Source organism: Anastrepha ludens, chromosome 6, assembly GCF_028408465.1.
Source record: "Anastrepha ludens isolate Willacy chromosome 6, idAnaLude1.1, whole genome shotgun sequence".
Lineage (NCBI taxonomy): Eukaryota > Metazoa > Arthropoda > Insecta > Diptera > Tephritidae > Anastrepha > Anastrepha ludens.
The window spans coordinates 89,633,035-89,659,477 of NC_071502.1; the positions used below are offsets into that span (position 1 = coordinate 89,633,035).

Below are 26,443 nucleotides of genomic sequence, written 5' to 3' on the forward strand. Positions count from 1 at the left end.
ACATCATGTTTCGACTTGACTTTAGCAAATTTTCAAACAAAAAATTAGTAATTGTAAAAGTTATCGCTGTTTATGTGGAGCCAGTTTCTCCAAGAGTACCTTGCAGTGATCATCATAAGTCCTTGGAGAATCATCTAAAATCAATCGGACAAGAGAAATTAGTTTTCAGCCATTAGTTTCAGTCAAAATTAACAATATGGCGGCCGCCGGAAATATCTTTCAGATTATGGAGAAAAAAATCGACAATTAGTTGTTTAAAAAAATTGAAATTGTTGAGAAAAAAATCTTTCCATCAGGAACGATTTTTTTATGTTTTTCAAAAGCAGTACAAATTTTATTGAAATCTACCAAGCGGTTTTTAAGTTACAGTCATCATCAGTTTAAGTGTTGCTATCGATTTATGTAGCGCCCGAGCGCCCTTTGTTAATTGTTGAATAACTCGAAAAGTATTTGTCGGATTCACTTCAAATTTTCACACAATATTTTTAAGACATTATACTTTAAGAAAATGCAAAAAACAAAAATATCCAGTTTTTCAATATTCTGACTACCTCTAGCCCCTTAATAAATCCCATACTCCATCCTCGTTCGGCACGCCCATGAAAATAGTCAGAGAGTCAAAGTAACTAGAAGTTAAAAACAAAAACACAAAAAAAATAATAATAACTAAGTAAGAAGAAAAGTTCCATAAGCAGATATGACCGGATACGGTTGGTTAGAGTGGTGATTCATCCAGAATCCAACTAGCACTTCCGCACCATTTTGTTGCCACATCCTCGTTACCAAATTGCTTAACAGTTATTTGCAGCAGGACTATATCCAGTCTGTGCGGTTTAGGAACATTATTAGGTTGTTGACGTCTAGGCCAGACAGTTGCTCGAGACTCTCGAACAGCGGCTTACCCAGTTTTAACATTCTGTCCTTCCATAGGCCAGGGCATTCACAGAGGAAATGGAAGCTTGTTTCTTTTTTCTCCGGTTGTTTACAACTATGACAGTATGTGTTGTGAGGGATGCCCATTTTCGCGGCTTGTTCTCCGATAGACCAGAAGCCAGTTATGACTGCCGTAAGTCTACAGGTGTCCCGTCGTTTCATGTTTATTAATGTCGACGATTGCTTAAGGTTGTAGGTGGGCCATAATGTTCTGCTGATTTTGCATTTCGTCTGGTCTCTCCATCTACAATCTGCAATTCGAAGGTATTTTAGGGAAATTGCATTCTTGACCGCACTTAGTGGAGTGAATACTGGTACTGCAAGAGCGCTATTCATGGCAGATCCCCCTCTTGCCAGTTCATCAGCTTTTTCGTTACCTTCTATGTTCCGGTGTCCCGGGACTCAAATTAAGGTTACTGTATGGTTTTCACTCAAGTTGGTGAGGCTATTCCTACTTTGTTCCACCATTTTAGAGGTTGTTATAGTCGCGTCCAGCGCCTGGATTGCGGCTTGGCTATCCGAAAGAATAGCGATATTGCCCTTAAAAGAGAAATATGCGATTAGTAACCTACAGGCTTCCCCAATTGCGAGTACTTCCACTTGAAAGACGCTGCTGGTATTAGGGAGACACACAGATTTTTCAATTCCAAGTCTATGAGAATGTATAGACTGATACAATATGAAAACTAGGATTTTACGAGTTTTAAGGGGTGCGCGAAAAAAGTTCCTCATTTCAAGAATAAATCGACTTAAGCGGAGCACTTAAATAGTTCCTCCTGAATTTTGGAATAGAGTTATTTTCTCAAATAAAAAGCAAATGCTAAAAGATGTCCTTAAGGAAGAATGGGTCGCAATAAGTCCAGAAATAACCGCAAAGTTAGTTGGGACAACGAAAAACCTTTCTAGAGGCCACAAGAAGACGTGTCTATCTGACTAGCTATTGAATTCCTGAATATTTAGAATAATATCTCCTTAATTTCATTATTATTGAAGTGAACGCAAACTTTTTTTGTTCAGCTTAAATTTTTTTTCCGTATTGTCATCTCTCTCTCTCTCTCTCTCTTATTTCTTAATAAACTAAATAAAAAACTGTAAAAATATTGACTGAATAATTTGTAATTTTCCAAACTGCATAGCAAATAGGGATGAGTGAACGCAGACTTTTTCTGCCATGTACAAATATATATGCCCAAATATAATAAATATCCTCAAATATGTACTTCCACCAAAGTAATTTAAAATTTTTGGCAATTAATTTTCATTCATGTTTTACATTTTCCCTAATCACTTTAACAAAAGCAAAATTTACATACCCCAGCACGCAAAGATACCCGTGTATTAAGTCGTGTCATAAAAACAAGCCAACTGTGATCTTACTAGATTATTTGCTCCATTGTGCATTAGCATACAAATGTATATGCATCTGTATTGTTCACAAATCCCTATTCATCGCTAAATTGTGTAGCGAAACAAGTAACAGGTGTCATAAATTTTAATTAGCGTAAAGCGAAACTAATTTCGCTCACGTACATATGAACGTTTAAAACGGAAAATATGTACACACGTGCACACTTCATGTAACCGCATGTACACATGCACATGTATGCAGGTATAAATGTGCAATTATGCACATATGTAGACACGGGAAGTGATTTGACTTTAAAAGATTAAATAAAGGCGTATTCGCATGAATGTAGGAATGATGGCACCTAAAGCGTATTGGAGGTCGAAAATATTTGAACGCCACCGGTGTTTTCTAAACCTTGCATAAGTGGGAAAATAAGAGCGCATGCATAAGGTATATGAAGATAAAAATACTGCAGGGATATGCAATGCCACCGATTTTAGAGCAGTAACCTGCACGGCCCTCTTAAGAGCCCTTCCATGTCAACTAACCCCAAACACCATCATCATCATCATCAAGCAGCGATTACAGCTCAGGGTGAGCTTTAGCTTCGTCCACAATTCTCTTCCATATGCACCCTTCATAGCAATAGACTTTTAGCTCCTAGCTCGTAGCTTTTTCAGTCGGCTATGTCTTGGTCAAGCTAGTTTAACCGAAACCTTTGAGATTTAATGTGTTTAACGACATCTTCCAACGTAGAATCTCTCTTGCCAACAAGGGCTACTTTGGACTAAGTAGGCAACTGATCAGTAAAGTCCTCTCTCGACGAATAAAACTAACACTCTACAAGACTCTCATCATGCCCGTCCTAACGTATGGCGCAAAAGCTTGGACGATGACAACATCCGATGAGGCGACGCTTGGAGTGTTCGAGAGAAAGATTCTGCGTAAGATTTTTGGATCTTTGCACGTTGGCAACGGCGAATATCGCAGACGATGGTACGATGAGCTGTATGAGCTTTACGACGACATAGACATAGCGCAGCGAATAAAGATCCAGCGGCTACGTTGGCTGGGTCATGTCGTCCGAATGGACACAAACGCTCCGGCTTTGAAAGTATTCGATGCGGTACCAGCTGGTGGTAGCAGAAGAAGAGGGCGGCCTCCTCTGCGTTTGAAAGATCAGGTGGAGAAAGATTTGGCTTCACTTGGTGTGTCCAACTGGCGCCGGTTACCACGAGAAAGAAACGACTGGCGCGCTTTGTTAAACTCGGCCAAAATCGCGTAAGCAGTTATAGCGCCAATTAAGAAGAAGAGAACGACATCTTCTCTCCTGCGTTAGCTCCGCAACTCATTGTACGCTCCACCCTTCGGAGCACTTTTCGCTCGAACATTTTTAAGCTTCTGTCGTCTTCGTTTGTCATTGCGATGGAATGGTTGCATTTTTCAAAAGAAAACTTTAATTTTATTTGTTTGATAGATATTTTGTATGGATATAGAGGAGGAGGTAAATAGAATCGCAATGGAATAGGTCAAGTTACATTTACACAAACGTGAAAAATTACGAAACATTTATCAAGTTCATGAAAGATATGTTTAATTTCGATTGTGCATCAGACGTTAATAAGTCAACAACACTAAGAGGCAACATCATCGATTTGACTTTTTCAAGATACATTACACTCGAAACACTCCCTTTCATTTCCTACTTTTCCTATCATCGTCCTATTCTCAGCAGAGAAATGGTTCATTACCATGCACACAGGAAGAAGGCATATGCAAATACAAGTATGTGAATTTATATACAAATGCGCATATACATACATATACATACATATATATGCTCACTCAAGTAGGCCAGAGCCAGATGTCGAACGTTGCCGAACGCGGGGGCCGATTGTGCCTCTTTGTCGTTCGTTCCGCGCTCTCGCGTGCAGTGCAAGCAAGGTAACGCCGTATGAGCAAGGGTAACGCCACATTTTTTGGTACGTGCAGCCGGCTACATCGATTTATAAGACGCTATCAAGTCAAAAAGTTTGACACTTTTTGTATTTTTTTAATTATTGATTAGAATTAAATATATTAAAAAAAACAAATTTCAGAAAAAAATGTTTTATTTTATAAAATGTGTGGATTTTTTTTGGTAATTTGTGCAAAATATTAAGGGAAAATACAAATTTGTTTTTTTTTTAACTTTTTATATTTTTTTAGAATAAGTAATTTTAAATTAATTTTAGAAAAATAATTTTTTTTTGTTAATAGAAAATTTTTGGGATTTTTTTTGTTGTAAATTTTGAAAAGTATTACTTAAAAGGCGTTCCTTTGACACTACGCATCTACCTTTTTTTTTAACTTTTTCGAATGTTAAAAAAATTTATTTAAGGTATTTGAAAAATATGACTGAAAGGCGTGCTTTTGGCATAAAATGTTTCCAAAAGACTGGGGTGATTGAAAATGTTTCAGGTCCAGTTTAGCGCACTAAATATATTAAACGCAACCAATCGCTTCTCAGTAATATAAAAATAAATTATTTTGTTGCAGAGTGAAATAAAATAAAACTAAATTCAATAAAACAACATTTTGTTTTCGTAAGAACAATTTCTAGATAAACTGTATACGTACATACATATGTATGTGTACACCTGTATAATTCCAAAAGTCTTTGTTTTTGTTCGGCTACACTACAGTCATCTTTTATGTAAACAGCAAAATAATTCGCATTTCGGCCGCATTCATCACGAAATATCTTTTATTGTAATTTTTATTACCCTGGTCAACTCGATTCGCACACACGTACATATATTCACGCAAGGGGGATGGCTGCTGTTGTTATATCCCACTGTTTTACGCCTTGGAAGAATTAATATCACTCATACGGCGTGGACGAACATAACACGACAGGATACCACTATTTTTCCCACAGGTGTCAGGCGGTTCATTGCATTTGTGTGTGTGTGGTATAATATTTACGTTAATTTATTTTTATTGCGCTCTGTCATAACTCTTTCACCGGAATTTGAAGGGCACATGAACACATGTGCCTGCATTCATATTTTAGTGTTTTTTCCTTTCGTTTTTAATTCCACGATTTCCATGCATGTTGCCGAACTGTTAATTAGCAGGGAAGCTATAAAAGTAAATATAATTAAATCTGAAATTCTATGAGAAAAAAGCATTTTTTAATATTGAAGGAAATCTGGACAAAAAACTTTTAGCAGTATTGATAAAAATAATAATAATTGGCGCTTAAACTATTTTCTGGGCATCTGGCCGATCTACTCCTTTTATTTGTGGCGTGCGTCTTGATGTTTTTTCATAAATGGAGCGGAGAACAATTTTATGCCTCCTCCGTACAGCAGACGGGCGAGAGCAATTAGAAAACAATTTTTTATCATTTGGAGTTTCGAATCCGTGCACTACCGCAAGCTAGTCCCGAGTCAGCGCACTTGCCTACGGTGGCCACTATTACTCCGTTTAAAATATATCGGGTTTTACCACTATCAAGCCTAGGCGCCTTTTTAAGAATTCCTAGTTGTAATTGAGTCCTCAAGGAGGCAAGACGTTTCCATCCCAAGTTCTTAACCGAAAAAATGGGTATTAGAATCCAGTCTTGCTAAGATAATAAGATAAGATAAGATAGATAAGAGTTTATTAAGTAGAAAACGTTACAATATTTATGTTATCGCACAATTTACAGAATATGATATAAATCTTAATTCTACATCATTATATTTATCACAGGTTTGGTTTTTTAAACGATTTTTTCTTTTTTTCGAAGGAAAAAACTACTATGAAAAACCTCCGCTATAAATCTTACAAGCTAGGGTTGTCTGTACGCATTTAAGTACCAGGGCCTAATTGAACATTAAGAAAGTTCAGTTATTAGTAGATTGTCCGAAAAACTGGAACGAATTTTGAATCTTTTAGTCAAATTTTGTATTTGATCTGACAAAATCTTAGTTTTTGATTCATCATGAAGCTTTCAGGTGGAGAAATGCCATGGGAGTCGTAGCTAAGATAATCCACCTCATCAGTTCTTAACCGAAAAATATGGGTATTAGAATCCAGTCTTGCTAAGATAATCCGCCTCATCAGAGCCCTCTACGAGAACTTCGAACTGACCGTACTCCTCAATGGCAATATTAGCGACCCATTCACCACCAATGCAGTCGTAAGGCACTGTTCTCCCTTGTCACCACTTCTCTTCGCCATCGTCGTCGACGACGTTTTGAGCCAATTGACCCTAAACAAAAGAGTCATCATATGGAGTTTCAACAGACATCTTGGGGACCTGGACTTCGCCGATAACATCTGTCTCCTCTCTCACGAGCTCACTGATATGCAAGCGAAGACGGACAGACTAGCCACGCTAGCACGCACTGCCGGACTGGAGGTCAGCATAGCTAATACCAAGTTTTTGAGAGTGAACCACAATAAAGCAAGATATATAATGGCTGAAAGGTGTCCGGTGGAATTTGTCGAAAGCTTCTGCTGCCTCGGCTAAACTATCACAACAGACGGTGGAGTAGATGAAGATGCCAACTGCAGGCTAGACAAAGCAAGGGAGGAGATCAGGTGAATGCATACAGTATGGGCGAGTGCGCAAATCTCTAGGCACACTAAACAGCTCATGTGTGTAGTCTGTAATTCTGTACGGAAGCGAAACATGGCTGGTATACAACACCACCACACAGAGGCTACAAGCTTTCATCAACAAATGCCTCCGCATCATCTGTCGTATTCATGTCGAATACCCTCAGCAAAAACGCGCTGTGGAGAGCAACGAATGAGGAGCCCATCCTATGGCAAATCAAATGCATAAAGTGGCGATAGATAGATCACACGCTTAGAAAACAACCAGATAGCAGCACGAGAAAGACACTGGACTGGAACGCGCAAGGGAGGAAAAGTTGCGGTCGGACAAAATTACTAGGCGAAGAACGATATTGCGCAAACTAGCAGATGCCTATATCACATGGGATGGCGTTGGGACGGCGGATGGTAGAGTCTTCTCGAGGTCCTATGCTCCCGAGAGGAGTGAACAAGGTTATAAAAAAAAAATATCCAGTTCTATCTATTTTAATATATCAGTGACCTGAAACACCAGCTGGATTCAGAGTATTTTTCTGAGCTCGGCTTCCTTAATAAATTTTAATCTCTTTCCCCTCTGGCAAAATATGTTTATCCAGGTATTTGTGACGCTTATGTTTCAGCGCTGGACACAATGCCAGCGCATATTTGGCGATTTCATCTTTCTCCCTACAGAAACTGCAATTGCCTTTCAAGTTTATTCTCAGATTAGTAAGCTGATAACTCAATCTACAAAGCCCTGTTAGAATGCCTGCAATGATTCTAGAATTATTCTTGCTTAATTCCATACAATCTCCCAATTTAGGTTGATGCTACCTTTAATTTATTTAGATTGCGATAAACCCGGAAAACTGTCACAGTACGATCTTCTTTGGCCTTTTTTCCACTTTCTGAATTAAAGAAGTGGAATAAAAAATGGAAATCATGCTTTTCTAGGCCACCAAATAGCTGTGGATCAGTAAATGTGTCCCACTGCGTGAGAGCTGTGTTAGCCCATCACAACTTTTCATATACTTGCTTCTAAAAATAGGCTTCTTCTAAAAATATTGGAGAGTGGCGACACAGAAAGATTTGGCGCACTGCAGGAATTCGTCCAAAAGCCGTGACCATAACCGCAATTTCAATATTTCTCCCCTTACCAAGCCCTCGCATCAAAGCACTGCAACGTTGATGAAATTTCCCCTTTAAAGGTGACGCTGATTTTGATTCATAAAATGAAGATAATCCAAAAGGCTGTGAGACATTTCCAGCAAAACTGTTTAAGCACCTAAACGCGGTCAGACAATCAGATTGTCAGATTATCAAACTACCTGAAACTTACACACTTAAAGTGAACAATTAAGATTTCATGTCCCTGCAATCGGTGTAACAGTACGCACAAATCGTATGCCTAATTGATTTTGCTATGCAAGTGAGTTAAGCTTCTGTTGTTGCTGCCGCCACCATCTAAGGCGAATTTGTAGTATTTGCAAGTTTCTCGTGGCTTCAACATCGAAAAGTAATCGTCTGAGCAACGAAAGCAGCGAATGACATACCAAAAAGCATTGAATGAGTCGCAGGATTGGCAACCGCTTGAACGTCATCGGAACCGAAGCCACACTGAGCAGCCATGCCATCAACCAACGTCACCGACTAGCAAATGTAATTCCTGCGCTGCGGTGGGCGTAACTGGGTGTGTGTATGTGTGTACACTGCACGTCTTTCATTTGGCTTAGCTGCTATTTTTACGGCATAAATTTAATTTGCAAATTTCGCGCAGCGCCATGCGTCAGTCACTTCGTCAATTTTTTCATTAAATTCATTGCTGAAGGTGGTTTTTATTTGATGGTGCACACATTTCGCTTTTTTCAATTTTTTTGTTTCTGCTTGCTTTCGCCATCAGCAAAAATCTTCTATGACGAATATTCAGCTGCAGCAGAATTCCTTCGTTTGGTGGATCATCAATCACAACGCTAGGGGGAGACAGCACAGTGAAGAGCAGTGGCAAAGATTAAACGCAAATTTAACGATGGATTTTTTCAAACTACCTTCTTCTTTTTTTTAATTTTTACTTGCATTAAGTGAGCTGTGTGGCTGAGAGCGTGGAATGGTTATGTAGTGAAAGTAAATTAAGGAAGCCACAGATGTAGCAATGAGGAAGGAAATGCTGCAGGATGTGCGAGTAGAAGTTTAAAAATAAGTGTCGCTTAAATGTTGAGAAGGTAATACAGGGTAATACTAAAATACGAAGAGTGTAAAACGCGTGCGGAAGGGATTCATCTAAGTGAGAGCCAGTGGATTCACTTAAATAAAAACCAGTTTTAGTACCAGTAAATACCAGTGTTAATTTTGAAATTTAATTTAGGGTCGCTTTTACTACCAAAAGTTATTTTAGACTGCGAATATGGGCAGTTAAATCGTATATGGACCCAACTAGCAGAATACCGAAATACTTTCAGGTTTCTTTCTGATTTGGAACACATTTCGGGGTGAAGTAATTGGGGTGTTTTACTTATTTTCCCATCTGCTCTTTCTGGGCGTTTTCTTAGAGATTTATCTGGATATATGCATTTTTCCTTCCTTCCACAGGCCAACACGAAAATTTTTTTGGGCCATTTTTTTTTTTTTTTGTCTACTGCAAGAGTGAGTTTAAAAAAGAATAAAAAAGAAGTATAAAATTGATATTAAATTACTTAAATTGTATACAAAATTAAACTGAAGTGAATATAGTCACATCCTTAAGCATTTTCCCTGAATTCTGGCAGATATTCGTCACACTCGTTCCCACGACACGGTTAGATATCTTTTCACCTTCTGCATATGTTTCTCTAAATTATATTCACCAGAAATCACAGACTTCGAACTTTTTGCCGACGAGTTTGACAGGTAACAGACAGATGTCTGACAATTTTGATAGCTCAGAATGAACAAAAGACTCACTCGATATAAATAAGTGAACGCATTGAGGATCTGCTTGATAATTTGTAACCGCGGGACTACTTGGGTGGTTTTACGCAAATATTTTGGTTTGAAAATATACAAAATACAGTTAGTCCAATATTTGAAACCGGCCAATCTTACAAAGCGTTATAACTTCAGTCATTGGGCTCTTGAAAAATTCGCCGAAAATCCGCATTTTGGTGCCCGAGTTTCGTTCAACGATTAGGCCATTTTTGGTTTAATGGCTACATCAATAAGCAAAATTTCTGTATTTGGGCTGAAGAGCAACGCGAACGTATTCCAGAACAGTCATTACATCTATTGAAAATTTGCGGCCTATGTACTGGAAGAATCATCGGGACATATTTCTTCAAACAAAAAAAGGGCGGGCACCAATGTAATAGTGAATGGAGAGCGCTAATGCGCCAGGATAAACGACTTTTTGGTGCTGGAAGTTGAAGCCCGTTATTTCCACAACATTTGGTTCTAATAAGCATGTGAAGCAATGGATTTAGTGCGTCGTCGTTTCGGTGAGCAATTTATCTCCCGCCTTGGACCAGTGGATTGGCCACGAAGATCGTGTGATAGCACTTCTTTCGACTTTTTTTTTGTGAGGATATGTAAGATGTAAATGCTTTGTGGATAAACCAGCTTCGATTGAGGCATTGGAAGCCAACATTACTAAAGTTATTCACGAGATATCGATCGAAGCACTCCAGCGAGTCATTAAAAATTGGTGTTTACTGATAGCTGAATTACAGTGCAGTTGAAACCAACATTTGTAAGGGATTATTTAAAAACAAAATGTCATAATATTCGGAAATAATAATGGCTGCCCCACCAATCTGAATTTTCGGTGTTTTATTTCTATTTAAAATCCGATACCTCTAAATTGAGCACCCTTATAATAAATCAAGATTATGAAGGGTATAAACAATTCAATCATACTTTTTAATTACTGGTTTGTCGTAATCGGATATCAATTTGAATATTTCGAGTTCAATAGAATTTTATCAATTGTTTTTTTGTTTTTATTTTTGGTCTTTTTTTTTGTTTTTTTGTTGATGCTCTACAAAATATTCACATCACTCTGTATACCTGGAAGTAACCCGCCCAGTGAAGCTTTCGTCGGATTTGTGTAAATGCGTAGATGTCAACATTTTTCGCCTACATAATTTGTTCTATTCTAAAAATAGATTTTATTTAAGTCAATTTTTGTTTTTGAATATGCAATTCAAAATTGGATTCACATAGCACGATTACATTTGGCTGTAATCCCTCATGCAATACCCATACTAGGAGTTGATAAGAATATCAAAAAACTGATGAAAAGTGGTAAAACGTATGTATGTGTGTACTCGTATATAACTCTGTATCCAGCCTACATTAACATGTTAAAGTTTGAACAGTAATTTATATACAAGTAAATACTGTTATGTGTGCATGAATGAGCGCATGTACCCTGTAGTCAAATATGGAGACTAGTAGTAAACTACCTCCCAACTGGTAGGAGCCACATATCCAACTAGTCAGTCAACTTTTTTTTCTATACAAGCAACTGATATTTTTTACGTGGGGATGTCCTACGGAATTTGAATTGCCAGCTTTCAATCAGAAATGGACTAGCCCCAGACTAGTTCAAAAAATACTAGTTCAATTAAGCACCAACAACTACTAATTTGAAATTAAGAAATAAAATAAATGCATGAACATAGATAAAATAAAAACATTTTTATCAAGTAAAATTTAACCTGTTTTACAAAGTGGTGCAAAATTGAACACCCTATTTTAAGATTTTAAATTTGCATATTCAACTAGTCAGGCAACTGTTTTTTTTATGCAAGAAACTGATACTTTTTACATGGCGATGATCTACGTGATTTAAATCATCAGCTTTCAATCAGAAATGGACCAGTCCCAAACTAGTTCAAAATATACTAGTTCAACTAAGGGCCAAAAACTACTAATTTGAAATTAAAAAATAAAGTAAATTCATGAACATACAATAAAAACATTTTTATTAAGTACCCTGTTTTACAAAGTGGTGCAAAATTAATCACGCTATCCCAAAATTTATAATTCTTGTAAATAGTCGTACTTCAATCATATTTGACACTTGTGAACTAAATAGCCGCAGTATATAAACAGACAAACGCACTCCAATGGTCAAATTCATTACAATCACTTAAGCCATTTTTTTTGGATTTAGTAAAAAGGTTGTGCAAAAAAAAAAATTGGATGATTAATTTCGCGCCACCCGGCATTTATCTGCCTTTGATTTGCTAATAGTATTTAGCTTACATTTTCTAAGTATCGACAGAAAGGAAAAATAAATACATAAATATTTCAAAATTGGAATCAGTTCGATAAATTCAATCGGAATCCGATTCCAAGTTGCCATGTTACTAGAATAGAGAGGGTACAACGTGCAGTCTATCAAATGGAAGACCAGAAAGATAAAAATAAACTGTAATGCTGCTAAATAGGCCTATCTTTATCGGAATACGCGTTGCGCAATTTGTTAGTTTTGCGAGAAATTTAGAAAGCAGACGTTGTTTTTACAAAATGAGTTCCGCGTATGAAAAACGATATCAAGCAGTGTACATATGCACGAACCCTAAAGGTGCATGTGCAGCAAAATATTTGAAGAAGTCGAAGGCATTCAAACACAATTGGGTGCAACGGTATATTGAAATTAAAAACGTTGACGACTTCCCCGGACGAGGACCAAATAAAGTACCTCTTCACAGGAAGAAGAGCGGAAGATCATTGATTTGTTTATGACAAAGCCAAGCTGAATCTAAAGCGTTGTCTGAGGCTAAAGCGGTTTTAAGAAAAAGTGGTGCTAATGTATCCACAAACACGATTTGAAGACGTCTACATGTCGAAGACCTCATATTCCAGAGGACATTGAAAAACAGCTACTCTCATTATCACACATTGAAAAAAGACTTGAATGACCCATAGCAAATTCCGAACGGAATTGGGCAAACGTAATATTCACTAATGAGGCTAATAGTTGTAAAGGGTTTTTCAATTGGCGCCCTATGGCAGCCATTTTGTTTTGGTGACATCTGTCAAATCTTTTGTTTATTATTCAGTTGTTTATGCCAAATCATCATGGTAAGTTACACGATTGAACAGCACGTTCAAATGATAAAACTTTATTATCAAAATGAGTGTTCATTAACGCAAACGTTGCGCGCATTGCGCCCATTTTTCGGTAGTGGTGGTGGCCCTTCAAAGTCGACTTTTCAACGTTTGGTGGCCAAATTTGAGACGACCGGGTCAGTAAACAATCAGCCAACACCAGTACGTTCAAGGAACGCAATATCAGCCGAGAACATTGCCGCGGTCCGTGAAAGTGTACAGCAGAACCCGAGGCAGTCTATTCCTCGCCGTGCACAAGAACTTGGCCTTTCGCAGGCTTCAACTTGGCGAATTTTGCGTCGGGACTTAGGCCTACACTCGTACAAGATCCAACTGACCCAGGAGCTCAAAGTTGATGACCATAGACAACGCCGTTTGTTCGCTGACTGGGCTTCGAATCGTTTGGAAGAGAACCCCAGTTTTGGGCGAAAAATCATCTTTAGTGACGAGGCGCATTTTTGGATGAATGGCTGTGTTAACAAACAAAATTGCCGTATATGGGACGACACCAATCCACACGAGGTTCACCAGGTGATAATGCATCCTCAAAAAGTTACCGTTTGGTGTGGATTTTGGGCCGGCGGCGTCATTGGTCCGTACTTTTTTGAAAACGTCGTTGGTGAGGCGGTCACCGTCAACAGCGAGCGCTACACAACGATGATAACCAATTTCTTATGGCCCATATTGAACCATATGGTCCTAGACGACATGTGGTTCCAGCAGGACAGCGCTACGTGCCACACAGCAAACGCCACGATTGACATTCTGCACATCTACCCGCCCTTATTGAAAAACCCTTTATATGTCGGTCCTGGGGTACTGCTAATAATCGACAACTTCAACAAATTGTTCAGCATGCAGCGAAGGTTCATATTTGGTCGTTCATTTGAGCTCACTGGCAATGCGCAGTCAGTTTTGATGAGCAAAATTTACCAAAAATTATTATTGTCGTTAGCTGCAAAAATGCTTGGAAGGACTAACCAAGATTTTACAAGAAGACACCGATTACAAGACAAGCATCGAAGAAGAGTGGAAGCAGCAAAATGGGTTTGAAATCTTAGATTGGCCTTCCCTGTCACCTGATGCGTGATGCTATTGAATGTGTTTTGGTAATAGTTAAGCAAAAATTCCAAGGAAAACCAATTATGGACGGCCGAATAGGTATCAACGCAAATTCAGCTGAATTGGAGCTACAACTTCCGCAGAAACTAACACAAACTGTGTCTCGAATATGAGAGGTCATCATAGCCAATGGTGGTGACTGTACATGTTATTTAACATATTGCGAATAATAACTAGAATATTTTAATCCCATTCAATGCAGTTACTAGAATCGAATTGGTCTAAACGTTTCATTTCCCCACTGAAAATGAAATTGAGAAGTTGCTAAGCAGCGAGGAAATGTCGGAAATCAGTAGTTGTGCATGCAAAAGCCGGACCTGGACGCAATCGCACAGGAAAAGATCTTGTAATGAGGAATATGAAACGCCACTGTAAAGAAATGCGAAAGGAGTTCCAGGCTGTGCCACGTTTCCAAACGAGAGGAATGAGTTTTTTAGTATCCGAACATACAACTGCTACGACGGCAGCTTTGATGATGATTTAGGCATTTTAAACCATATCATCATATTGGCATTACAGTACGGGGAGGACTATTGTCTCCTCTACAGTATGCCTCCATTCTTCTCAGAAGCCAGCTTTCGCTCTTTGTTGTGAGATTCTCATCTTACGTAAGTCGTCTTCTACGTCTTGCAACCATCGTCACCTTGGCCGACCTCTCATTCTTAGGACGTGTCCATGCCACCGTAATCTTGGGAACTTTATAAACCGAGCTACATTTCCTCCCGCGATTAAGACACTGAGCTCGTAGTTATACCGTATACGGAGTGTACCGGATTGTAATCCTATAGAGCCGAATATTTTTCCGAGAATTTTCTTTCAAATCGCATCAGTAAATGCACATCATTAACTTTAAGGACCCATGTTTTGCAGCCAAAGGAGACAACCGGTCTTATTATAGTTTTGTACAAGTAGAGTTTTTATTCCTTTGATATCAATGAAGACTTCATAAGTTTGATATGCCTAAAGTATGCTCTGTTAGCTGCCTGAATATGGTCTTCTATTGATAAAGACGGATGCTTATTTATGCTGAGTAGTACGCCTAAGTATTTCAACTCTTGAATGAGCTCAAAAATATAACTTCCGATTCTGATGTGATTATCATGAAAGGGTCGTGTCATGTATTTCGTTTTTTCTTCATTTATCTCGAGGCCCACATGGAAACATTCTGAAGAGCCTCCCTATTTCTTTCAATATTAATCATAATGTCGTCAGCGTATGCGCATATTTGTGTCGATTTATAAAATATTGTATCAGCTTGATCCATTTTGCTGATTACTGAAATCAGTGTTAAGGAGTCAGATATTTCGCCATTCATTATTACTTTAACGTTTGCGTGTATATGAGTCAAATTAATCAAATTTATGAATTTTTGTGGTATATTCAGGATTTTTAGGTGATTATCGATATTTCTTCCGTTGAGTTTATCAAACGCTTGCTTAAAGTCTATAGAGAGGTATTATAAACCTTCTCAACCGAAAAACATAAAGAAATGAGTTTCTTAGCTATGACGGCAACGCTTCGATTAGACAGACTGTAAGTGCACTCGCTTTGCCCTACAACCGATAGAATTTGAAGAGTCATTTCTCTTTCGTCATTCACGCTATATGTAGCAGATGAAAGACACTTGAAGGCTAAATAATGATACAATCTCTTATGTTTATTTACGAAGTCACCAGTAGCTCCCTTGACTGTTCTGAACTTCCCGGGCTGATTTGTTTCAATATACCCAGGAAAGCTCTTCGTGTTCAAAACTCATTTTATCTTCTTGTGCTTAAAGCCAATGATCACTCTCATGAACCTACAATAAGAGCAGTTTTCGAGAATATATAATCTCAAAAAACAAAAACAAAAAATGTTTCAGTCCTGGTTTTAAATCTTCCATTGACGCTCTGTACTATAAGTTTCTATTGCCCTTTTATAAGAGATGTTATTAACATTTGAATCAGAAGTAAGTAAAATTGCATAACTATAAGATGTACCGGTCATGACGGAGACTAAATGAATCGAACTGGAAATGTAATGTATAAATACTTTTAAGTCCTATCCTTAAGGGGGAAGCCTGGTTTATGAGGTCTAAAAATTGCATCTCTTTGCGATTTTTTTTTTTAAGGAAAAAATTAATTTAGCACTGCAAAGTTTTTTCTATCTCTTAATGAACATTTAAAAAGTATATAAAATTTTTGTACTGGTTAAAATAAGTTGAAAAAAATATTTAGCATAGAAATTAGTAGAGCGCTGCAATGCTAGAGTTTCCAACTGGCGTACAAGATACAGCTCGTAATTATTATCTAAAGCAAAAAATTCAAATGGATTTCTAATTATTATGATTTTTTATTCTATATGAACTAAGAAAACTGAGAGAAATTCCAAAATTTCAACTTTTTGGAGGTCTTAAAGAAAAAAATGCCTTTCTATAAAAAAAAAAAATCACTTCAACTTGGTATAAAAATCTTGAAAATTTTTCTTTTATCTATTTTGTTAGTTCAAATAGAAGAGAATTTAATACTGAAGGGAACAAGCTATGATTCATTGCAAAAGGTTCATTAGTTTTTTTCATTCATGTACGCCAATTCAAAGAAATCATAAAAATGAAAAGTCGAGAAAAGAAGGTAAAGTTTGTACTATAGCTGTCCGGTCACAGCGTAACTACCTAACGCTCGCCTACCTTTGGCTTTGTATCTACGGAAATATTGGATTTGTGTGAATATTCTGAAATATATTAGGAATCGCTTAAAACGAAAAAAAAAAATTGATTTTTTTGACCTTATAAACCAGGCTGCCCCCTTAAGTATCATCATCATTTTTTACCTCTGGCTCTGAATCATTTTAAGCTCTGAATCCTTAGATTTAATAAAATGCCATGAATATGTCCTCTCATAGTGAAATAAAAGTTTATTTAAAGTTTGAAGTTAAATAAAATAGGCATAAATAAATCGTTGTACAATCGGTACAAGTCCGGTCTTTTTCGGACTAGTTCAATACCAGTTAAGAAATTCTAGTTGTAAACTAATAAAATTTTCTGAATAGTTTGGTGTTCCACTGCAGGATGTATACAAGTAAATACATGCCTATATATCTATATGTGTATGCATGAAATTGTGATACACATGGGTGGATATGTAAGTATACTGAGATATTTATGAGTTACCGTTATACCTACACTTACATAAATATTTACAAATTGTGAGCAAACACAATAGCAATTTCGAAGCTTTACTCGTCATTTTGTTGGTAGCTTACGCATGACAATGGATATTTATGCACATGAATACACAAAATATATGTACATTACATAAAAGTCAGGCAAGAACATACACACGTACATGCATATGTAAATTTAGGTTTAATTTAACTCGCTTGCGAATGTTAGAAATGGTGCGGGTGTCTTTTGCTTGAACTTTAAGTGAGCCATGCCCATGGGGGGAGCAAAGATCTCTGGTATAGAAAATGTTGACACAGCATAGGTTCGAAGTTTAGTATATGACAGAACTTTTTCTTTTTGAAAATTATCATTGTACGGCAGTTGGACGCGGCCGATCTCACCCATTTTGAGTGTAAACTCACACTGTATCAATGTCAAGGCCACTCGCTGGGTGGCGCAAAAATGCCTCAACTTTTTCTCGAGTTACAGCTTATAACATCAGACGGACGGAGAGAAATTTACACCTAAAAAGTAGGCGCGGTTTTATCCGATTTCAATTTGGATTGGATTCCATGTACCAGCAGTGCGCCACTTACCCAGCGTTCTGGAGCATGCGAGCTTTGTTTTAAATTGAAAAAAAAAAAGTTAAATATTTTTTTATTTTTTATATTTGTTTATTGCTTCTGTATAATTCCTCCATGGTGGAGGACTCGTTCCGAGATATGTTTTCTTCAGTGGAAATTTCGAATATATACCTCAGCTTTTATACCGATTTCCAAAAGTTGTATCTACATTTTGCTGTTGCAAAGCTACGATGGCAGGTCTTTTGCGCATTTTTCACTTTTGTATCAAATTTAAGTTAATTTAGTTTAGTAGTTAATGAGTTGCGGCATTTTTTCGTGTTCGAAAATGTTCGCCAATTGACTTTTTTCTGTTTCATAAATGTAACAGTTTTAAATAACTACCCATCGGTTTCAGAGACCCTCGACTGGTAATATTGTGAGTATATTTATGTAAGAAATTTTGGTCAATAAATTACGAGTTCCCTAAAAACCAGACTACCATGTGATCTATCGGTTTCTACCAAAGATTATAGGCGGTTAAGTACCGCGGCCGCAATAGCCGAATGTGTTGGTGCGCAACTACCATTCGGAAGTGTCCAGGTTTGAGGCTCCAGGCATGAAATATCAAATTATACAAAAAAACCCTCAGCAGACAATGCAAACCTCCATCTTTGACATGAAAAAGGTCCTCATAAAACCATTTACCTTTCGGAATCGGAGTAAAATGATAGGTCGCTTCATCATCAAGACGCGCACCCCAAATAAGAAGCTCGACCAAGTACCCAACAAAGGGTAAGCCAATGAATATAATAGATTCTTATAGGCTTTGTTTTTCTTTTTTGGTGGGTTAGTTAGGAGTTCCAAATACCTTCGCACTTGCAGCGTTCGTCGTCTACTGCGTCGTGTGGTGGCGCCACTAAAACAATCCTTCCTCCTCTTCTGGGGAGACTGCCTTCCCGGAACTACTTTCTGCATTACTTCGAGAGGACCCAGAACGACGTGCATGAAATGAACCAATTCTATTCACCCACGTCTGGGTCTACATATCATGCTTGTAGCCAGCTTCAAGCTATAGGCTCGTCTTCTTATATCTCTGTCTGTGAGGTTACTCTTTGTTGTACTGCGTCGAGGTCCATATTTTTTCTGGGTAAAACGCCTTCAACGCATCTTTTAACCGTATTTCAGTTTTCCCCGCTTTCACGCATTGTTGCCGATCACATCGGTCGTCGCGATATCGCCAATCTGCTCTGTCAGGTTATCTCTTTCTACCAGCCATCTGTCGCAATTAAAGAACGTGTGTTCGCATCATCGCTCGATGCTTCACATTATATGCACCTGGGGTCACTTACCTTATCCATGAGGTATAGGTATTTCCGAAAGAATCCGAGGCCCGAGAGGAGCTGAGTTATGAAATAGCAGCTTGCCCAAAGTTCCTTAGAACCCATTTACCTATTGTGGGAATGAGCTTCGCCGTTCATCTGCCACTCGATTCAGTGTCCATCGGCTTTGCTATCGCTGCATGGTTTGGCATCTCCGTTGCGCGGCATTAGTAGTGGCGTATTTTTTCCTAGAGTCCCTCGCAACCACTCGTTCTTGTGCCATGAGGTCGATAGATATCTCCCCGCTGATGACAAAACTGCTGCGCCTAAGACAGTGCGTTGGGCTGAAGCAGGTCTAAATGTCGCTGTTCCTTGTACAGCCTCCTTCTTATACTCCACCAGTATTCGTCATTAGTCTGCTCAGCATTCCTGTGATCTTCGCTGCTTTAGTAGCCGCGTGCCATATCTGGGGCCAGAACGTAAGCCTAAAATCCAGTTCAATGTCCAGGTATTCATCCGTTTTTGAGTCACTAGGGATATGTCGCCTACTTACATGCTAGCAGCATTGCACTTATAATACGGAGAACAAATGAAGGAGTTTGGAACGTACAAACGCCGTATGCAAAAGCTTCAGCGTGTAAGGTCGGAGAAATCAGAGCTATGATGCCTAATGAAAGCAAGCAAGAAATGTATATGACTAGCAAAAGTAAGCTTCGAATCAAATATTGCACCCAAGTCTTTAATTTCACTTATATGTGACAGGGGCGTGATAGGTATGTGATTAGCGGTATATACCAGAGAGGCACGCCTAAAAAAGGTAGTTTGGAAACACTTTTTCATGTTCAGCGATAGACGATTATTAATACACCAATAACTGAAACCATCTAAATCAATTTGCATCAATTCAGAATAGAGAGAGGTAGTGATCTCTGAACAAATCGCCGAGTAAATCTTAAAATCATCTGCATAAAGTAGGAATCTTACTGAGGAGAAGAAAGAACCAATATCATGAATAAACCGAACCAAAATAGCGGACCCAGAATACAAACTTGCGGAAACTAAGAGCAAGCAACGAAAGCAAGAGACCTAACATTGTCGACCATAACTAAGCAATGGCGATTGAGCAACTAAGATGAGATCCAACTCAAGAAGGCTGGAGGAAGACAATGCATAGATATACATTTTTTAATTAATATTACATGGAAAACCCTTAGAGAAGTCGATTTAAACGCTGTCAACCTGATACCCTAATATTGCAATCATCCGAAAAGACAGCAATATTAGACAATGCAGAGCGGCTCGGAAAGAAACCATGTTGCTCCGGACGCGCCATGTTCTTCACAGCAAAAAGCAATTTATCCTGGATAATGAGTTCAAAGGCTTTGCAGTGGCGGAAAGCAATGAAATAGGCGTACTGAGCTCGGATTCCCTTCTTAATTTTCTTCAAATGTACCCGACCTCCGAAGAAATCTGAGTAGATATTGTGGTGCCAAGGAGCCAAAGGCCTCGAGTCTGATTCGTGCTAAGGCCAGGCAGATGCACAGAAAGTGGTCCGCTGTCTCATCCTCCTCTCCACATGCTGGGCAGAGTGCACCGTCTGAGAAGCCTACCTTTTCCATGTGCTTTGTCCATAGAAACTGGCCCATCATCAGTCCAATCAGCTTAATACAGTCTTTCTGCTGAATGAGGAGGTTCTGCCACAGTCGGTCGGACATGGCAGGAGGTAGCAGCAGTTTTGTACATTTGCAGTCTCTCTCTGCCTGCCAAGCTCGCTTGTTGGTTGAAGTAACCCGTTTGTTCACCGTGACTTTGATGGCTGCAGAAGGGATCAGCAGAATGGGATTTGAGGTCAATTTCTTTCTAAAGAATCAGAAATCTCGTTACTTGCGATGCCCAGGGGTCCCCATAACCATGTTAACATCAGGATATGATGTCTACCGAGATAGTTCAGCCTGGATTTACAGCACTCAACTACCCTTAAGGTGGTTGGACGGCTGTTTAAGGCCATAACTGCAGCTTTCCGGCCGCTGCAGACACATACACATCTGCCTCTCTATCTGTTTACCACAACAAAATTCAATCTTATAGTTACTAATATCACTTTTATTACCGCTCTTAAAAATAGGTAAAATCAAAGTCGATTTCTTGGCATCAATAAAAGTACACGAAGTTACAATAAATATATTTATATAAAGACTGGTTAAATTTCAAGGGCCGATGTTGAATGTGAACCACACCTAAACGTCAACGACACCGTTGGACTTCTTTCTTTGGGGTTATTTGAAAGAAAATATGAGCGTCGATAAGCCAGCAACAAGTCAAGAGCTAAAGGATGAGACAATTCGGCACATTAACGGCTTAGAACCTCAATTATGCCTCAGCGTCATCGAAAATTTGGACCATCGGATGGAGGTGTGCCGCCGAGGCCGCGGCGGCCATTTGGCCAATATTTTGTTCCATACGTAATTGAGCCATACCAGTATTATCATAATAAAAAGATATGATAATAATTTCCCAAAAAAATTGTATTTTATTTAAAATCAACACCGGCCCTTAAAACTTAACCACCCTTTAGTATAAGTTCAGTTGAACTTATGGTGCACCCTTTCTTCATTCTCTAAAACTGAAGTCGAAATTATGAACCACACTAGATTCAATCCCATTTGCGCACCGATTAAAGCCACCAAACAAATTTTTTTCTCTCTTCTTAAAAATAATAAATAATAATATGCGGGGCTTGCATGGGGAGTTAATTTACGAGTGCACATTTTTCATCCATGCGTTTATTCGTCATTTTTGTTTATCATTTATTCTTTGGCATACACGTATACATATGTACATAAATCAGCTGTTCACAATTCACTCATACAAACAAACAAAAACAACGGTCAAGAAAAAAGTTTCACTTAACACTTACTAGTCAATTAATGCCAATGGAACAAGACGTGAGCAACCATTAAATAGACGGTGATGCTCGACACACATACTAACATAATGGGGAAACCCACCTTGCAGTAATAGAGAAAGGGAAAACGGTATCCATGCTTCTCTGCCAAACCAGCGCAGATGACATTCTCATAAGCTCCAATAATGGTAGTGATGCCGCCCAGACCAGTGCCAAGTATGACTGCCCACACCAATGGCTGCACCGGCGGACGATTTTCATCTATGTCCTCAATGGCATTAATAACGGTGTGCAGCATCATGGAGCTCACCGAAGAGTCAGTGAGAATGGTAGAACACAATGCCGAAAGCCACACGACTATCAAAATTCCAACAAACAAATTCATGCTGGAACCACTGTACTTAATAAGCTTCTCCGTCACATTGCAAATAACCTCGTAGAGCCCTAATTGTACTGTAGTTTTGGAGAATACAAAGGCGCAGGCCAGAAAGAGCATTGTTGACCACTCAATTCGGCCGAGTATGCCATCGAAGTCCTCCGTACCGGAGAGTATTAGCAGCAAAATGCAGGCAAGCAAAGCAGTCCACGCTGTGGAGAGATAGTGCACATCGGGAATTATGTGCAGCAGCACGAGTAGCAATACAAAACCGAAAACAATGCAGCACTTGACCAACAGCACCGTATCGGTGATCTGATATTGTGACTTGAGTGCGTTTAGTGTTTCATCGTAGTTCGATGCTGGTGTTGGCATTTTGCCAATACGCTTCAAGCGTTTACGCAGACGACGCACCTTCGACAAAACCGTATCGCGCATGGCTTTTTCGTCCTGCGAATAGGCATTAATACTCTTTGCCGTACGCGACCACACACTAATGACACGACGCAAACGCTCAATTTCGGCGCCATCCTTGAAACGCATGCTGTTCGAGTCGTGATAGATGATGCGCATGTACAGGTAAGCGCTGGTGCCCGCTATCAAAATGCCGGGCAAAATGTGCTCGATAAAGAGCAGTGCATCGATACCCTCGCGCCGCAATACTTCTTGCCCTCTGATATAGTTGGTCGGCGTCTCACCATCCGGCGCCAACGTGCCACCGACATTCGAAGAGATTATCAGACAGGTAAGCAATGGCACTGGATTAAGTTCCATCACCTCGCTTATACGCATCGTAATCGGAGCAATGAGTAGGATCACGAATACGCTGTCGATTAATAATGCACCAATGAAAGTGATGAGGCAAAGACAGTTCAAAATTGGCCAGATATGGCCATTGCAAAACTCGTAAGTACGCAAAGTGAGGTAGTCGATAATGCCAGTTTCCGCCAAAATAGCTATAATGAGTGTGAAGCCAAACAGCAGCAACAGTACCTCAAAGTTGATCCATTCGATGATGGTGCGCAGCGAAGGACGCAGATTTAGCATCGCTAGCATACTTATCGACAGCGTACAGAAAACGATGACTGCCAGTGCCCGATGCACAATGTCCATCATCAGCAGTATGTGAAAACCGATGACCAGCAGTAAGGCAATAGTGATGCCTATTACTAAATTGATAGGCGTCGCTTCGTAGTAGAACTCCAGTGCTAGTGGTTCGGGTATATTCGTTACGAAGCTTATGTGCAATTTCTTACTATCATTCGGAGACATTCCCCCCAAGGCGAAGAGTCTTTTTCGTTCCACGAGATGAATTTTCTGCGTAGTGTTCGCCAAATTCAAAATCCAAGCCTTAGTAACGTCGCGCGTTCCAGTTCCATTGCCAATCGATTGCACCACTTTGATGGTCAACATTTTGTTTTTATCGCCGATTTTTTGCAATTTTTCTTTGGAAATCATTACAAACGGACCGGTGGTCGTGATATAAAATCCAGTCGCTGTTGACTCTTCCGGCACATGAAAGATCTTCTCCGTGCCATTAGGTACACATATGAAATTCGATGTGGCATGTTCGTGTTCGGCTTTGATTAGTAGCAGAGTCGTAAAAACAACCCAAAATACAAAGAGCACGCTAATTTTGGCAATTCTCATATATTTGGATCTCCTTCTCTTCTTGGCTGATTCAAAATCGATTTCAGGTTCATCTTCTACAGGTGAAGAAGTCGATGGCACACTGAAATCGTCGGTATCGTAATAAGGCGATGATCCGCCATGTAAGCGTTGGCCCTGCTCCTCATCAGATTCCGTTGTGAGTTTGTCATTGATGTTGGCATCCTGCGCTGGCTCAGATTCAGATTTGATGGTAGATTTTGTCATTTTTTTGCTTACTCCACGCCACTCAACGAATTCTATATCCGATTCCATTGAGTCATGGTCGCTGGTATCCCTATTCAAGGCCGACCTCATCGACATGGCACGCCAAACACGGGAATATCAAAAAGCAGCCAACGAGGCTCCTTCAGTGTGAGAGAAGTTGAAAATTAAGTTTTATTTTTTAAGTTTTTAAGAAAATAAAATCTATTTTCCTACAACAATTTTTCTTATATTGGCAGGAAATGAAAAGTGAAAGTTATTTTATAATTACGAACTCAAAGCTTTGGTTGAAATTTTGTAAAAAATGCATGGGATCGCTAGGACAGAATGGCAGTTAGTTGGTAGTAATTTTTATATCACCAGTAAAATACTAAACTTAATTTAGTTTAACTTGACTTAACTTAACTTGACGTAACTTAAGCAGCCATTTGACTTTTGTTGGTGCTATGAAATTTTAATCTAAAAATAGTTTTTATTTCTCCATTCCCTTCAATCTGATTCGACTACAGTTTTATATAGCACTAAAAAGAAAAAAAACCAGTTGCTGATTCTCAAGCTGCAAAAATACGAGATATCAATACAAGGAAGCCGGCATACAGTTCTTCAAGTTTCGAGAGTTTATAATTTATTGCTAGCACTAAAAATTTTCCAACGTCATACTATTGTATATATCCTATGATCAGAAATTACCGGGAATGTTTAAATAAAACTAAAATAAAAATTTCAGGCAAATTTAAATTATCTCCTTCAAAATATGGCCCGTCTGAAGCAACACACATGTGTCAGCATTTAACCCAGTCCTCCATGCACCCCTGGTAGGCCGACGAAGGGATGGTCTTCAGCTCCTTCGTCGCATTCTCTTTCATCTCTTCTAACGACTGAAATCTCCTTCTACGAAGTGGTAACTTCAACTTGGGAAACAAAAAGAAGTCGCACGGGGCCATATCAGGTCAATACAGTGCTTGCATGATGGTATTTACTTGGTGTTTGGTCAAATAATCCAGCACAATTTGGGCTCGGTGCGATGGCGCGTTATTATCATGCAAAATCCAAGAATTGTTTGCCCACATTTCCGGCCGTTTGCGACGTATAGCATCTTCAAAACGGATAAATAGTAACAAATGTGTGTTTTACAGTCCTACCAACGTAAGAAAAAAATATGACCGGTTCCCACGTGAGCGGTTCGTTTAAATTAAACATTCCCGGAACTTTTTGATCATAGGCTATATAATTGAAGCGTACACCTTTTTTGGGTGTTTGACCGAGTTCCTCCTCCTATTTGTGGCGTGGGTCTTGATGTTGTTCCACAAATGCTGTTGGCAACACGAACGAATTATGAAATTTCGAAAACCCCTGTATCCGTTAATTGGAAGTGAAATTATCTGTTCAAAATGTTTGGTAAAACGCAGAGCCCTGATCGACGTGTTCTCGTTTATTGGTTTCAAGACAAGGCACATTCATTAAAGGTGGTGGCACTAGACGAACAACAATGTTTTGTACGTTTGATTGTCAAAGCAAAGTATTGGGAAAGTAAAAAGTGAGGAATGTATTCGCTTTGTTTTATTCTGGGCTTACAGCTACATGGACACGGCGAAAGAAAAAACAAAATAAATCAGTTGATTTGCGGATACCATCTTTAATAGATTCGCCTAGGCTTTAAGAGGAAGTGAAAAAATGTAATGCAAAGAACAGGGAACTTGAGATTACTCTAAACTATGGATGATGCCAGATTTGTGATACATTATTTATTTCAACATTATCTTCTTTTTTGTATCATGAAATTGAGAATAATCGAAGAAGTGCTTGTACCTTAAATCCCTGTAATCTGAGTGCGAGGTATTTTGTTATGAGAATTTAGCGAAATTTTAGGATGAAAAACAAATGCTTGTCAAAAATTTTTTACCCAGAAGCGCTAAGTGAAAAAGTAGCAATTCAGTGACATGTGCTCCAAGTATTTTGTACATTGTCGCCCATTTTCCTGAAAATTCACTTATTTTTAGGCTTCAGCATGATTAAACTGCAAACTTTTTAGAACCAAAAATTTGTAGGCCTGAGATTTGTTGAATGTGGAAAATTTGGAATAGAATTTTTTCAACTGGCACTTTAACACTTTTATATTTTTTTTATATTTAGACTTTCTAGGATAGACTTATTAAAAACTGGGAAAACGTAATATTTTTTTTTTGTTTATTTTGGGGAAAAACATT

General features: G+C 38.8%; 1 protein-coding gene across 1 annotated transcript in view; it reads right to left on the reverse strand.

The window, feature by feature from the left end:
- LOC128867166 (P protein-like) overlaps window positions 1-24,287 on the reverse strand; it is a 30,748-nt gene extending 6,461 nt beyond the window's left edge. Inside the window, exon 1 of the mRNA XM_054108262.1 lies at window positions 22,092-24,287. Coding sequence (XP_053964237.1) covers window positions 22,092-24,287 — 2,196 coding nt within the window. The remainder of the gene's footprint in view (window positions 1-22,091) is intronic.
- Window positions 24,288-26,443: the final 2,156 nt, after the last annotated feature.